This window comes from Corella eumyota, chromosome 1 (genome assembly GCF_963082875.1).
Source record: "Corella eumyota chromosome 1, kaCorEumy4.1, whole genome shotgun sequence".
Classification (NCBI taxonomy): domain Eukaryota; kingdom Metazoa; phylum Chordata; class Ascidiacea; order Phlebobranchia; family Corellidae; genus Corella; species Corella eumyota.
The window spans coordinates 20,510,062-20,527,171 of record NC_137490.1 but is presented as its reverse complement, the minus strand read 5'-3'; the positions used below and the strand labels follow the sequence as shown (position 1 = coordinate 20,527,171).

At 32.2% G+C, this 17,110-nt stretch overlaps 2 protein-coding genes across 2 annotated transcripts; both read right to left on the bottom strand.

Moving 5' to 3' along the window:
- Positions 1-190: 190 nt before the first annotated feature.
- On the bottom strand, positions 191-16,744 carry LOC145741975 (uncharacterized). The gene is given in 32 exon segments (XM_082559687.1): positions 191-410; positions 492-781; positions 920-1,113; positions 1,362-1,530; positions 2,085-2,257; positions 2,375-2,553; positions 2,853-2,975; positions 3,224-3,362; positions 3,572-3,662; positions 3,732-3,880; positions 3,959-4,014; positions 4,197-4,311; positions 4,461-4,615; positions 4,931-5,118; positions 5,329-5,408; positions 11,044-11,279; positions 11,445-11,725; positions 11,808-12,001; positions 12,284-12,452; positions 12,584-12,753; positions 12,915-13,096; positions 13,383-13,505; positions 13,670-13,817; positions 14,028-14,109; positions 14,197-14,345; positions 14,663-14,718; positions 14,949-15,063; positions 15,133-15,287; positions 15,475-15,659; positions 15,735-15,847; positions 16,324-16,480; positions 16,646-16,744. Coding segments are annotated over 32 exon segments (4,851 nt in total). The 5' UTR covers positions 16,661-16,744.
- Positions 6,592-10,031, bottom strand: LOC145763717 (beta-1,3-glucan-binding protein-like). Its single transcript, XM_082575225.1, has 9 exons — positions 9,917-10,031; positions 9,435-9,670; positions 8,959-9,116; positions 8,700-8,804; positions 8,461-8,519; positions 8,216-8,333; positions 7,199-7,406; positions 6,878-7,017; positions 6,592-6,679 (listed from the first exon to the last, which is right to left on the bottom strand). The coding sequence occupies exons 1-9, from the start codon at positions 10,029-10,031 to the stop codon at positions 6,592-6,594; spliced, it is 1,227 nt and encodes a 408-aa protein (XP_082431351.1).
- Positions 16,745-17,110: the final 366 nt, after the last annotated feature.

The window sequence follows — 17,110 nt, the reverse complement described above, 5'->3', positions numbered from 1 at the left end:
ACATAACATTTTTTACAACATTTTTACACAATAAAAAGGTATAATACAAATTATATGACTTAAAACATTAAAAATTTTGTTCTTAATAGACATTTAATTTTGGTTTTAATTTTTGATACAGTTTAAGCAGTTTGCTAAATTAACAATTGTGTTAATTATTTGTTTATTGTATATAAAAACATTAATTTTTTTAACCAACAGTAAATGTGGAAGACTTTCCAGAAAATGGAGTGATTACACCATTCAACGCTTTATGGTGTCCATAATAAGTTATTTGGTATTCTCCTTTTATGACATCAGTGGGGATTTTCCATTCTATTGTGACGTTGCTTTGAACTGGAATGTCAGCTCTTGGGGTGGAAGGGGGTTCGTTAGACAGGACCCCCAATTCGTAAAATTTTGCCAAAAATCTTAAAAGAATTTTCATTATTTGTGTATATATTTTAACACACTAAAAAAAGTTAATAATATTAGATAATAACTCTATTTACCTATCTTTGTTACCCTTGGCAACAACTCCATCTACGTTATCAAGCGTGACGTCATCTGCCTCTTGCACAAATTTTCCCTCTTCGTGCAGTTCCATTGCTTTTTTTAAGTTAAAACGAACTCCAGTTCCGTCAGCAATGACGTCAAATAATGTGTCGAACATTGTGATGTCATTGTTTCGGGAGGCGTCTGACTCCAACCACGTGAACTTTGTTGACCAATGAGCGTCGTTGTACAGAGGCTTCCATGCCGACTCAACTTTGCCAGAAACTTCAACATAAGTGTCTTCTACCTAAACGATTTAAAATTATAAGTATGTCATATATTGCAGGTTTGATTCCTGATAACAACAAGTTTTATTAATTTTACAAACAAGTTTTCTATTTTAAAGTAATTTAAAATTATAAATAATTCGGAACAGTGTGTAGACCTTTAAATTGTGTCGTGGATTGGCGCCGTAAAAACTCACGAAAACTTTGTCACCAGGGACATATGTGTCATTGACGTCAGTAATGACGTCACCAAAGTTGATTCCTACGGGTACAGAATCAGGACTTGGTAGAGGTGCAATGCGGGATTGATTTTTCTTTTCGTAAGGCGGAATAGGACCTCGTGAAACAGTTTCTGCGAAGAAAAAAAAGATAAAAAGTTTTGCTACTAAATATATAACTGTATACTCATATATAAAGGGAAAAAAAGCAGATAAAAGTATGTCATTTAGGTAAAGATAAGAATAGAAAACAAAATACAAAAAACTAACTAGGTTTTGTAAAAAAACATTGAAAAAATTATTTTATTATCGTAGTTTTACGTTTCGTGTAAAGTTTATGCTAAAGTTGCATATAAACAGCATTATATTCAAGTTTATTTACCTTGATTGCCTTCCACTAATGGAGCAATTAAACTCTCATAAATCTGCATATAAGCTTCAAACGTATGAGGGCCGAATATCGTAGAAGCTGCTTCGTACCTCTGTGCTTTGTACTCTTCAGGTGTTGTAATATAATGAGTGTATACGTTTGACAAACCAGCTATTACTACCTTTTATTAACAAAGTGAAACAAGTTTAAAAAAATTAAAATCTTGTAATAATATTTACAATTACTTTAAAAAAAGCACAAAATAATATCATTTTTTTTTCATATTACCTTAAGGTGATAGGTTTTATATTTTTTATTGGGAAAGGATGTGCTGTTATGACGTGATTAAGCTATCTGTAAACGCCGGGCTCAAGGGCGAATAGTGTGCTATTAGTTCGGCTCGAACCCCAAACCTTTCGGCTCGTGGTCCGACGCCATGACCATGTTTTACAAATTTTAATGCTAAACTATCTATATTTAAGAAAGTTTAATTAGCGATTATGTATGTCTAATTGATAAGGTTTTAAAATTAATAAAACTGTCGTTTGTGGTGCTCGAGTAAATTATCGCTGGCAAATATTTGTTAAGAGTTGCAACCATATTATAACAATTAAAATACCGAACGTAGGGGGTTATCGACTAGTATATATAAAATAAATCGTTTTTTTAAACACCTACGCAAACTTTCAAATATAAATTTAAACTAAGTGACGTCATCAACATTACGTCACTAACCTTTGTGTTTTCCGGCATCCCGGATGCAATTGCTTCTTTACGAACCATTTCTTTTAGTCTCCTACCAGCCATAGTCGAATATTCTCCCGGTGCTGCAATAATTATAAGCTGACCAATCTTCAACATCTGGGTATCCACGATAGATGGATGCCATGCCCCTGGTACATCCATATCTGTGACGTCATAATGAAAAATTAAAATTTGTTATGACCTAATATCAAAGAATGTTTGTACACGATAAAGATATTTTTACACAAATGTTTTTAAATTTGAAATATTGTTTAGCTTACACCCAGTTGGTAGAAGAACAGGTTTTGGGTTGTGGCAGTTATAATAACTTCTTGGTGGTTCTGTGGTGCATAAAATTCCCGCCAATATATTTCTAACGGTGATCCAAAATGGTGTTGCCTGCGTCATTCCTTGGTAAAAGCCTAATGCTCCACCACCGTCTGTAGTACCTGCTGCAAAACTACAAAAACATCAAAAGCAAAATTAAAATTAAAAAGTTTAATGAAACTAAAAATAAAAAAATGTTTTAAAACTTAATTAAAAAATGCATTATTTTAAGTTATTTATGCCTGGTCCAATTAGTATTAAAAAAATAAACAGACAAATAAAATAAACTAAAAATAGGAAACAACCTAGTTTTTTGTTTTTTATCTAACACCCTTGCCTTTAGGCTTGTAATGGAATAAAATTGTAATATTCTCATCTGTTTAAGTAGTACACTTCCAAACATACGTACACAACACTTTTTATAAAACTAACCTGAATCCCATTCCAGCTGGACAAGTTAAAACAGTTCCTCCATCATCTAATTTTACTTCGTGTTTTGACATATCAACATATTTATGAACCCAGCCCACTGGGCCGACCAATTCTTCAGTAGCTCTAAAAAATATTTCATAATGGTTATAATATTATATCATAAAGTGTTGTTGTTAATCTTCTATAAAGTCTTAACCAAAGTTTAATACATTTTTCTGATTTTTATCTTGTAAATCTACAACTAAATTGAAAGTATTGGTTTAGATTACCAATATAAATTAATATACATAACTACCTATGTTTGTGCCAGTTTCTATTTGTCTATTGTTTTTAAGTCATAAATGTTAGGTTAAACAAATTTGCCAACTAACGTGTTGTAAATATCGAGTGCAGCTTCCAGTTGTCTTCTTCCGATAATATCACACGAATCAAAATGATCTACTCCAGGTCCGAAAGCAACACAGTCTTGAGATCTATTGTTACAAGTTGATCTCCAATCACATTCCTCACCTAGACAAACTTACAATTGAAATCCGCTAAATCTTTTTCTTTATTACTAAGTGTTCTATAGACAGTATGCAAGCAAGTATTACTTTGTAAATTTACAATAGAATTAGCTATTTGTTAGTTTTTTTTAAACATTTTCCTAAACCATGTTTGGTAGATGTACCTATACTAAGTCCTTAAAGCCAATATTTAAAATAAACCCATAGAAATACCTTGTTGTTCTCCTGTAACACAAATAGTACCCTCCGTCCTTGGCGATACATCTCCTAAATTTGCTTGGGCAAAACTTGAAGTAAAATCTTCCTGTTATTAAAGTCAAAAAAATTTATAAAAATTTGGTTAAAATGTTTCAGTAATATAATTTTAATTTACTTTTCCACTTAGCGCTCCTTCATCAGTATTCATCATTTCTTCCATAAGCATTTGGGCCCTTCCTTTATTATCAGAACTTATCAGATAGTTAGTAAAGTTTATGTTAGTGGGATGTACTGGATACCAGGATAAAGCACCTACAGGTTTACCTACAACATATTTGTAATTTTATTTAAATACAGGACATAACCAAATTTGTATTATAGTAATGATTAAGGATAACTTACCTCCAGCGGCCTCAAACTTAAGTAATGTCATCTCTTGTTCCGTATCATGAGTATATCTGAACAGCAATTATGTACATTACTAAACTTGTAATTTACTAATAAATATTGGGAAAAGGCATATCATCTTTATCATAGACAGTTCAGCTTTTATGGTACTGTTATAGCAAAGAATGAAATATAAATTTGAACGATAATTCGTAGTTGCAAAAAAAAACACCGTTAACTTGTATATACTTGCCTGTCTCTTTCTTCCTTCGGATTCTTTAAATAACTACTAGGACTCCTGTTTATATTGCCCTCATTTACATTTTGGGTTCCAATTTTTATGGACCCCGGTTCCAGATTGTCCTTTGCTGTATTAAATATTAAAACAAAATATAAATTGTATCGCATAAACTTTATCGTTATGGGTAGGTGGCTCAAACAATTTTAAATCTTTCCAAAGTTATAATGTAGTTTATTAATTTAGGGTCATTGACTTTTAAAAGTAAAAGCTGCATGCCTTTGATAACGCTTTCAACTATTCCATCAACAAAACTATCCGTGCTTTGCTCAATATGACCCAATGACGTCATCTCGAATAAAATAAAGGAGAAAAATCCAGCAGGACCCGAGTGAGTGTGGGTGCCGGAAATAACAACATTTCTTTCATTAAATCTTCAACAAAATAGGTATATTTAATATTTTGAACCGGCAGCGTGGTGTAGTAGTCAAAACACTTGCTATACTACATAGGTTCGGTGGTTCGATCCCCGCTGTTCTTGTGCTGTAGCGGTCTTAAATAAGGCGCTATAAACAATATGAACTTCTGTGGATCCAGCACTAAATCAGCAGCATAATTATTGGGCAATTATATTCTATAACATTCCAAACTGTCAAAGGTAACTCGAGACTGGGCCAAGGTAACTGATACACTATGTTTAGGTCGTGAAGTCGAACTTCCCACACTGAGGATAAAGATATATAACGTACAAATCTGATCCATAGTGAGCCTGTAGCTTTATTATAACTTCTTGCTTAATTAATTGTGATGTCATTCCACCATCAAAGCTGACAAAAGCGACAACAGATTTTTGCGTGATGTCACTGATGACGAAAGCACGGCTGTATAAGCGGGTATGAAGACCGTTCGCTATTTGCTCTGGATGCGCATAACCCATCTAGGAAGAACATTGTTGTATTTTAAATTAAAGTAAAAGGGCAAAAAATGTCATTTGTTAAATCTTTAAAACACCAAAATCTTAAAATAAGCTTTTTCTTTTTTAATAAAATATAGGTTATAAAATTCATAACATTAATTTTCAAATCTTGATTAGATTTTCAAGTATGTTGGTATGTTAGTAAATAAAGTTGAAATGTTTGTTACTTACCATGTTTACTTGTACTATTGGACCTGTTACGTCATACTTGCCTATACCAATCAAGTATTCGCTTTCAGAAGCAGACCCCTCTATAAACGGATATTTTAAATTAATACTATTTTATATTGGAAGTTAGTATTTAAGCCAATTAAATTGAACCTTGCGTTGTAGTAGGTTGCGTTGTTGTTGGCTTGGACGGCGTTGTTGTTGGCTTGGACGGCGTTGTTGTTGGCTTGGACGGCGTTGTTGTTTTTGGTATATCTAAGAATTTAGTAAATAATTTAATAGTCTTATGCTTACAAACAAATACCATTAAATTTTTAGTTAATTTTAACAGTACCTGCTTGCTCAGAAGGCATACTAACATAATACCCAGTTACAGCCCCTATGGTTGCCAAACAAGCTAGAGTGAAAACAAATAGAATGGTTTTACAGAAAATTGCCTTGTTTCTTGCTTTTCTGGCTTCTTCAACGCTTTGTCTTTTCTAAAAAAAAATATAAATAGATATTTTTTTTAAAATGTTGTTTGACTGAATCAAGTCTATTAATACTTTAGTCCTTTTTTTCGTTAGTGTATTAAATTTTTATGTTTACTAACCTCAGCTAATATGAATAAATTTTAACTTAAAATTAAGATGTAAATGATAACTGCTTACCCCATCAAATTCATCCAAATTAATAGCCTCTTTCATTTTTTGTTCTTAGCCTATCACTGTTTTAATTTCTCCAAAATCTCTATATTAAAAATATAAAATGCTATTTCAGTTGCGTTTTTCAAACATTTGCTCGGCTTACAGACTGCATTAACATCAGACAAATTTTATTATTTAAAACAACCTTTTTTTAATTAAACTGTAAACAAATAACCAAAACTAGAGTCCAGTTTAATTAATCTCCATGTATATAAATCTTAATATTTGATACCAGTCTATGCCAGTAACTATACATACCTAGTTAACAAGTTAAACATTAATTTGCAATGATATCAACCCCATCGCAATAGCATAGTTTAAAACAATGATTTCAACAATCCGTTTGTTTTAGATAACCCTGAAGTCATAAAAGAAATGGCTAAACATACTCGGTTAAACGTAAAATCGTTTATTTGTTGACTTATAAAAATGCGGTGGTGCAGGCTGTGTTACAACGCCAAAGTTTTGTAAATATACAATTTGTAACTACTTTTATTTACTAAGTACAGAGTAAATCATAAAATGAACGTATTGTTGCAGTTTTTAATTTATATATTAATGTTAATTCTTTCGAGTAATGTTAAACTCCGTCAGCCCAGACTTTAATTGATCGAATTTGAAGAGCAGCACCTTCACCATTATTTACATCAGCGTTCCATGTTGGATACCTAAAGTAAATGATTTAAGATAACCATGGCACATACATCAAGTAATTTAATTAATTTTTAAATCACTATTTTAATATAGGCTAAGGCTAGTCAAATATGTATCAAATTTATAAAGTTATGTTTAGTTTCCTAAGATCCGGTCTTAAATCAAAAGTTTTGAAACCCAAAATATAAGAAAGAAATTGTAAACTAATTTACCAGTCCGCTTTTGCATCCCAAAAATCCTTCATAGCTTGGGGAGAATCGTTTTTCCAAGGTTTTGGACCGTTTCCATTGATCCAATCATCGCTAAAATATCCATTTGTTCCGCCAACAGCCAAGTTCAGAATCAAATAGTACTAAAAAAACAATAAAACATATAATTTTATCTAATATTTTAAACTAAGCCATAACTTAAAATGAGCAATTTTTTTTTTGTTTAGTTAAAAAGGGTTTACTGTTTGTTAATAAGTAATTTAAGCATTAACAATATATTTGCATTGGCACAAATTTTGACATATAATAATTGTATATGTTTACCTCTTGATCAAATGGGGTCATTTTGCTTTGTTTGCCGGTCCAAGGGTTATCAATGCCAGGATTATCTACTTCAAAACCACCAAAATCCCAAAATCCATTGCTGCCCGGGTCAACTTGAAGCGTATCTTTTCCGTCCACTGTGAAGTTAATTCCATTTTCATTCCACACAAATCCGTATTTATGAAACTCATCCGCAAATGTGCCATGTCTAAAAGTAAAGAATAATAAATGTTTTAAACTTTGATATACTTTAAATGTTAGTTTACATAAAAAACAAAACCATAGAAATAAAAAATAAATAATTAAGAATGTCGTCTATTACGTCACGTAATTGTTTTAACTGGAAACAGTCGTTCGCAAAATACTGAAAACAGTTCAGCCCAAAGCAATTTTACTAGTTTAACTTACTTTAAAATCAGCTTTTAAGTAATTAGTATTCACTACAGTTTAGTCAACAGGCTAGGAAAACTTACAACACAACATCTCAAAGATTTTAGAATGAATTTTTAACAAAAACAGCAAGACTACCAGTATATTACGGTAAGTTTTTGTGATTAATATTTTAAAATTATTAAACAAAACTGTGTAGACTATAAGTATGTCCATTGTATTTTAAAATCAGTCTGAACTTTTTTCAAACCAGAAAAATTTTAACCAAAAAAAGTAATACTACTATTTATAAGCTTATCGGCTTGGTAATATAGATTTACATTGAAAAATCTGGAATAGTCGAGCCAGTTTACTGTTGTGCAATAGGAAGTACTGTTACATAAAGTGTTGAAGCTAGTTTTTAACATATCATCATGACATTGCAAAAGTCTTAAGTTCAATTAAAGTTAACCTAATCAAACAACATATTTGTTTTTGCGTATATAAATACACACTCTTTGTGTCGAGTGATGCAAATTTGAATTTCAACATTTTGACATGGCAAACTATTATTTTATACAAAACCCTATGCGATTTGCTATTCATGGATTTTTATTAAATTAGGGTAGGTAAAACTCGAATACTTACTCTTCGCGTGTTGTTTTTGGGTACCCGTTTAAAGGCCAGTATGGACCCCAATGTAGAGTTTGACCCATCGCTGAATTACCGTGACCAACCCCTTCGACATCTTTAAGGTCGGGGTTACCTTAAACGAATAATAAACGCAACATTATTTTTTACAAATTTAAATATACAAATTACTCGCATAAAATATTTAAAACATGCGTGATTTTGTATAATGTCCTTACTTTAGTTTACTAATTATTTTTTACCTCTAGCTTCCAACAAATCAATTTCACCAGACGCAGGCCAACCGCCATATCGATTCGTTCTAAAAATACATAAACATATTTAATTGTTTTATGGTCATTATACTCAAATATCGAGGGTTGACAAGTTCTTAAAAATAATATCACATTCTGTCTAAAGTTGCCAATACTTTAAAAGCTTATCAAAAATCGTGCAAATTGCTTGTTTACAATCATTTTAAAGAAGGAGTCGTTAAACTTACTTGGGTAACAGCCAAATAGCTGGCCACAACCAATCTCCTGTCGGCATTTTTGCCTCAACTTCAAGTCTACCATACTTAAAAGCAAACGAGTTAACAGTTCGAATCCTAAAAAATGAGTAACGATAAATTATGCCCATTAAAGTTATTTAAGTTTATTGTAATGCAATAAGTTTAGACGGTTTCCTAAATGGTTGTTTTATGTGTGGTCGTAGATTTACATTTTCTATTTATCCTGCATTATGTCAGTAAAACCACGCACCTGGCTGAAGTAACAGGATTTAAATAATTAGTTCCTGATCCAGTTCTTCTGCAACCGAAATATGAGTTTGCTGTACAAAAATCAGCAGGCATGCTTCCCCATAAGTCGACTGTACCACTAGAAAGAAAATCGTCGCCGTACTTGTCCGTTGTCAGTGTCTGAAAAATTAGAAAAACAAAAAGTTTTTGGGTAAAACGAGGCTAACAATTGTAAAAAAAAAATCTGTTTGTGGGTTAAACTATTTATTGCTTAATTTTTACAATAGCTTATTGTTTGCTTTTGGTTAATACGCATTCTCATAATTTTTTATCGCGACCGTTGTTTGTTAACGTTGATATTTGCAGTAAATAAATAGCCTGACGTGACCTTTAAATGCTATTTCAAGCAAGAACAGGAATTTTGGTGTTTTTTAATAATTATTACGTAAAAAACAACCGATGTTACCCTAACTATGTTAAATTATTTGCAAAACTAACCGGTTTAATGAACAAAGTGTTGTCTCTGACGTAACTATTGCTCCTATTGTTCCCATAAATCTGAAATTCCCAGTTTCCACCCCCTGACATCGTGTGTTCATGTTGCCATCTGTCCATGTCCAAATCATCCCAGTTTTCCTCAAATATTAACCCGTTGCATGGTGCTTGTGTATTATCACATGCAGGGTCGCAAGGGTATGATGAACACGTGGTCGTAACAACTGTACCACAACTGCCTAAAAGTAAAAAAGTTTTGCTTTTTATTAATTGAGTAAGATAATTTTTTTGCTAATTTATTGCGAATTAGCATAAAACACAATCAAGTGACGTTTAAGCCTCTTTCATCAACATTTTAGAAGCTATGTAACTTCTTTATTATTTAACATGGAGCTATTGAACTTATTTTGCACTTATTATAGGTGCTACAGGAACTTTTTACACCACAAAAGCATTTTTTAACACTTATTATAGAAGCACATTACCTGTACATTCACTTGGTTGTTGAATAGCGTAATAACCCACTAAACCTCCGATTGTCGCAGCACATAACAACCCAAACACACTCGCTACTCCTATCCAAAGCCGACTTTTACTCATTTTTATTTTAATTACCAATAATTCTGTAATCAACTTAATAAGTATTCTGTTATTGATATTTTGTTTTTAATAAAAAGTCTATGTCTTATTTTGTTGTAGGCAAATATATACTTATATAAAATTTAAATCGATTTAACCGCCATTAAAAGTTCAGCTGTAAAACTTAACATGACTGTGCATAAACCGTTTACAGCTTAGGTTTTATACCAACAAATTTTAGTATAAGTCAACATTTTAATACGCCTTGAATAAATGCTATACCCAATAAACAAATTTGATTTAATTTTAAAATAGCAACCTTGCAAAATTTAATAACTTGAGTAATTAAATTTTTTAACCATAACCTGACTACAGTCAATATTATTTAAGTACGGGTTGTGTAACTAATTTCCTCGTCAGATCAGCAGACACTTAAACCCACGTTTAATGGCAAGCAATGTGTGTAATAGTTGAAACCAATCTGTGGTGAAAAAAGAATAAACAAAGTTTTTACTCTTATATTAGCCTCATCATACTTTTACATTTACCAAACGTTTTTTTTTCTTTGTAATTTTTTAAACGTTTCAAGTGGTAACGTTTGTTGTAACTTAACAATGATATTTAAACATTGCATTCGTTTCCCTATAGTCAATAAAAAGTATTATTGAAACTGGATATCTTTAAAAATCCCATTTACTGCACGTAGTCTATATAAAGGTTATTGGGTGAAAAAAAAATCGCGATTCAAAATTAGGGTTTATTTAAAACAAAAAATCATTTACTATTACCACAAAAACCAATTTACTTTCAGTTAATATTAATTCTTAAGTGGTATAAATATGTTAGGTTAGCAGCATATAAAATGTAGTTAATACTTTTTATGTTGGTCAATAGTTCAAAATTGTTTAATGCATAGACATGATGCAAACACATAGTAATTACCTTAACATAAATCACAGCATAACAAAAATAAAACAAATAATTTGCAATGGCTTATATAGAAATAACAAAAATCACTTGGAATTAAAAAAACTTAAAATTAATTGGGTTTATTTTATCTCAAATAAGCTTGAATAGCCGGTAAAAGGTGTAACTTGATTTTGCTCATTCTTGCTGTCCCCATAATAAACAATTCGATAATTTCCGCTTGACTGGTCACTGGGAATGTACCACGTGATCGTCACGTGACTCTCGATTGCCGGTAATTCCCCTTCGAGTTTGTGGTAGTTTGGGGTTAGTTCAAGTACGTTGTCCATTTCAGCTAAAATCCTGATAAACAGAACAAATTGTTAAACATACCGTATATTTAAGCTGTTAGTTATTCTATTTAGTAAAATTTGACCACTTCGGTTTAGTCGTATTTTAAGTAAATGTATTTTTTTTCAAGTGAATGTAAATACAAAACCTAATTTTTTTGAAAAAAAAATGACTTACTGCTTTTTGTTCTTCGCAATTCGGCCATCCCTTATTGAGCTTTTAAGCAAGGTTAACCCTCCTTTATTATAAACATCCATTGCTTTCACGTAATCGAACTTTACCCCGAACGAGTGTGCTATAAAATCAAATATTGCAGTAATTATGTTTTTAACAACGCCGCTAGATGGCTCTGCAAAGACGTCTTCCCATTTAAATAGAGTTTCCCAATCCGTGTCAACAGCGACTGTAAGCCATGTCGAGTTAACAAATTGTTGAACTTCCAAATAAGTACTCCCAAGCTAAAAAAAAAAAAATTTTATTGTTAAGGATGTTGTAAGGATTAATTTTTAAGAACTTTTCTGTACTGTTATGACGTCATACCTTCATATTATGACGTGGATTGGCCCCATAAAACGTCACAGTAAGTTTATCTCCAGGCGCATAAGTCCCGTTCACGTCTTTGACAACTTGCCCGAAGTTTTTACCATCGGGAACTTTGTCGGGATTTGGCGGGGATAAGAGTTCAACTTGCTCGCTGATTACATCTGCAGGTGGCGGGCCAGGAGGTACATTTTCTGTTGTAAAAAAAAAAAAATTTTCCAATGCCACATTATTTACCCTTAAGCTTAGCGTTTACGGAAAGCTTAACAACGCATCATTACAGTACACCATTTATCCCCCAAAAATTTCAAATATATTATCTCGGAATGATACAAATTATATTTATATTAGTAAAATTTAAATGCGATAGCTAATCTTTAAAAAAAATTTCGTTACATAGTTTGTAAAGTTGGACTTAGCTTTTATATGCTAAAACTATATGTTAAATGGATAATTATTACAGTAATAAAACCTACGTTGATTTCCTGATACCATATCCTTGACCAAACTCGAATATTTCTGGAAATAAGCCTGGAAAGTGTGAGGTCCAAATATAGTTGAGGCTCCCTCGTATCTCTGAGCTGTATATTCCTCAGGTGTTGTGATGTAGTGAGTGTAGACGTTTGATAAACCGGCCAAAACGACCTATCATACATCACAAAAAACGTTATGTTAAAGGTATTACTATTATTATATTTAATGCCACTGTGCATTACTAGTTGGCGGGGAAAAATATTTATTTTTCAGTTTTTTTTTTGAATAAAAAAAGTTTTTACCGTTGGGTTTTTGACCCCAGATTTCATAGCCTGAGTTCGAATTTCTTCTTTAATTCTTCTCCCGGCCATCGTTGTAAATTCACCAGGTACAGCAATAATTATAAGCTGTCCAATCTTTAGCATTTGAATGTCGATTATTTTTGGGTGCCATTGATATGGTTTATCCATATCTGTAGAAAAATTGTTGGTTTATCACAAAAATAATGATAAGGTATGTAAAGCCTATCTAAATTGGTAGCTTTTTGTGTACAATATATTTGTGGTTATGTTACGAAAAGCTATTTACTAGTTTTTTATTTATTTATTAAAAAAATAAGTAATTAACACTTACAGCCAGTTGGCAGAAGAACAGGCTTCGGTTTGTGGCAATTGTAATACTCGGCAGGTGGCGCTTCAGTGCACACCACAGGGACTATGACGTCATCTCGTACAGCGTCCCACATAATTGTTCCTTCGGTCATACTCTGGGTGAAATCAAATGCACCTGCACCGTCGGTTGTACCAGCTGCAAAGCTAAATTTAACAAAATGTAAAAATAAAAAAAACTGGTCATATGCAAATGAAAGTTGAGTACCAAATTAATAAAAGTTCTAAAAAATATACAATAATATTACAATAATGCGACAGAAAAAATGACAAACCCAATTTTATAATTTAAAACATGCCATAGGTATTAATGTTTACATAAAGATTTTAAAAGTATATTATGACATGGTGACCAAACACAATATGTAATTTTTTTCTATATTGATTCTATTTTTAAATGACTTGTTCAATTTTGCAACGATTTTTGTTTTACCTGTATCCCATTCCTGGTGGACATGTTGTCACATTTGTTCCATCTGGTAAGGTAACTGGTTGTTTGGTCATGTCAACATATTGGTGTATCCAGCCTACTGACCCAGTCAGTTCTTCTTTTGCACTAAAACAAAGTTTAAAAATAACAGCTTTTGTTGCATAGAGACATCTATGTTAAAAATTGTCTTTTTAAGACCTAGTTAGTTTGATGGGCTATTTATTACGCTATTAGGTTTTAATTCATATAGAGTGTATTAGTTTGTTGTTTTTTGGCCATTGGTTACTTACTTTTGGTAGATAACTTTGGCAGCAGTGTGTTGTTTATCAGCAATAATATCGGTTGAATCGAACATATCTGTTCCTGGACCAAATCCGACACAGTTTTGTACTCGAGGTGGGATTCCGCATGTCGACATTTCAAAATCACAAGATAAACCTGCGAACAAATAAATAAAGTCAGAACCTTTACAAAATCTGAACAAGTCCTATACAAAACACTAAAATACTAACTTAGGAGCAAAATATTACCTAAAACTAATTTTGAACATGATTTTAAATACATTTTGTAAAGTTATGGCAAATATAAATATCGATTTAAAAGTTTGTTTATTTGGTAAAAATATTTAAATAGTTTTTTTCTTCTTACCTGAATCGATACAAATTGGTCCTTTAGTACGAGGTGATACGTCACCAAGATTCGCTGATGCAAATGATCCAACGAATGCTTCCTAAATAAAAACAATCTTAAATTACAAGGTAAAAAATACAAATTTTGTTGTTAGATTAACTGAAAATCTATAACTGGTTTGACTTACTTTTCCGGTCACGTGTTCGTTGTTCGTTCTCATGTCTTGCTCGAACCTCGCAGACGCCCTTCCACGGTTGTCCGAACTGATATATTCGTTGCTGAAATTCATACTAGTTCCATGGACTGGGTACCACGTAAACATGCCCAAAGGATGACCTGTGTAATAAAAACGAAAATATCAGTAATAAAAAGTTCGGGTTGTCTGGTATATCAATCATGACATCAAATAATGAGCTAAAGGGTCTCGGGTTTAAGCCGAATAAATGCCACACTATCTGCCCTTTAACCTGATGTTAACTGATGGCTCGAAAACGTTACAACATCACACCCTTTTCCAATAAACATATAAACCAATAAAACATATAAAACGCCATTTTAAATAAATATAAGAGTATCAAATACTTGTCCAGTTGCAAGGTGTAGTTTAAATGCTGCCTCGCATATTGTATCATTAATAAAAATAATAGTTTTACCTGTCGCGGATTCGATTTTAAGCATTGTCATCTCATGTTCAGTATTTGAATCATATCTTTAGAATACAATGCAGAAAGTCAAAATTAAATAGTATACAATTAAACAAAGTACATTCCAAAACAGCATTACATTACAAACAGTATTTACGTTCCAAGTATAGGTTCTTGCGAAGCAAAAATCGTTAACTAATTTTAAGGATGATCGCTAACTTTGTTTAATAACATTGTTACAACGATACTTTGTAAATAAACATTACAATTTAAGAAAAAACTTTTTTAAACTTACGACTCTCTTTCAGTTTGTGGGTTCTTTAAATAAGCACTCGGACTCCTGTTTATATTTCCGTCAACAACATCGTCATACCCAATCGACAACTTTCCTTCCTTCATGTTGGAGTAGGCTAAACAAAAGTGACGTCATCAATTTAATACGTGAATTGTTAAATTAAAAAAAAATGTTAAATATTTACCGGTGTTGACGCTTTGAACAATTCCGTTAATAAACGCTTGAGTAGTTTCGTTGATCGCGCCTAGTGACGTCACCTCCGGGAGCATGTCCTGGAAGAACCCGGCGGGACCGGAGTGACTGTGTGTGCCCGATACCACAACGTTTCTCTCCGTGAATCTGTGAGTTGAAAACGCAAAATAATGAACCTTCACTTACGCTTATTGACACAGTCTGATGCCCAAATTCTGGGGCCACCACATGTAAGTACCCAAGACACCATAAAACGCTTGGTTTTTAACTTGACAAGGGTTTAACCTTAAGTTACTAAACTGTATGAAAATTACAATTACGATCATTTGCTTACCGGTTACCGTGAGTGAGTTTTAGTTTTTTGATGACCTCAAGTTTAATCACCTGTGACCCCATTCCGCAATCAACCGAAGCGAACGCAACCCAATTTGTCTTGCTGACGTCACTCACAACAAAAGCACGTGAGTAGAGTCGTTGGTGAAGTCCGGATGCGATTTGCGATGGGTTTGCGTACCCCATCTAGCGGACACAAATATTTCGTTTTTTTTATAAAAATAAAGTTTAAAGTCTAAACAACTTAATTAAAAATCTTACCATATTAACTTGTACGATTGGACCTGTGACGTCAGCTCTTCCTACCCCAACGTAATAAGAGAAAGGACCTGGTTCAGGTAAAACTGACGGTTCCTCAATACCATCGCTTCCAACTTGATAAATTAAATATTTTTTAGAACATTAAATTAGAATATTGAAAATATTGTTCCCAAATTTTTATTTGTTTTTATATATTATTTGATCACTGGGGTGTAAAAACAAAGTCGCGTCTTTTGTTTTTGGGTAATAAGATTTTTAATTGGAAATACCCCCTTGGGATATCAAACATAAAAATCAAGGGTTGGGGTACGCAATATTTCATGTGTTACGACCATATTACAACCAGCTTTTAAGGGTATATTATCAAATGGGTATAAACGAAGGACAAAAAAAATGGTTACAAATTTAAAACTGGACAAATATCAGTATCATCCTAAAATAGTGTAAAAATCACTGGTTGTGGTGGCAATATTATATGGGTTGCTACCAAACAACGATCGGTGTGGCATGTACTTCGTAAAATCACATCATTTTTCATTACATAAATACGCGAACATTATTTAGATGTTAAGCGAACATTATTTAGTACCTTGTTTTTTAAAGCCTTCAATAAACCCGAAATAATAACCAAACAATACGCATGCAGTTGCCATTGAAGCAAGTATTAAGAACCCTCCGATAAATTTTATTGCTAGTGCCTTGTTTGATACGAAATGCTTTGCACTTGGGTCCAATTCTGTGTATTTCTAGAAATTTAAACAATTTTAAATTGTTAAAACAATATACAAATACCGTCCTATTTTAAGGTTTAAAAAACACGTGAAAATAATGCTTCTAATTAGGTAATCTATTTACAAAAACAATTTTTAATTACTTCAGATTTATTTGATTTGAAATTGTAATTTTGTTACCTTTTCTTTTCCCATGTTGGCCACCGGAAATACGTATTCAAATAACTAATTTAGAAATAAACTTAGTTTAAATAAGGCCTACGCAGCTGCTATAAACCTGCAAAATTGAAACAGAAAATTATTTTAAGTTACATTTAGTAAATAATTGACTATTTGCACCATAATCAAAATATGCAACGCAAATAATGTGGTGCCAATTAAATCAAGAACAAATAACGCTAGACGCTAAATTCGACAACCGCATTATTTAACAGAGCCTTAGCTAAGGCTATGTTTTAACATTTGAAATTTTGCCTTTAAGCTATTATAATTCAAAATGTCAATATTAATGAATAATGTAATGCCTTTTTTTAAGTAAATAACTATAATATTTCCGCTACTTATGGTACTAGGATTATCGATAGTTTTTTAACAGTTGGTTCTACTACCTGACTACAATAGTAGTTTTGGTAAGATAAGAACTAC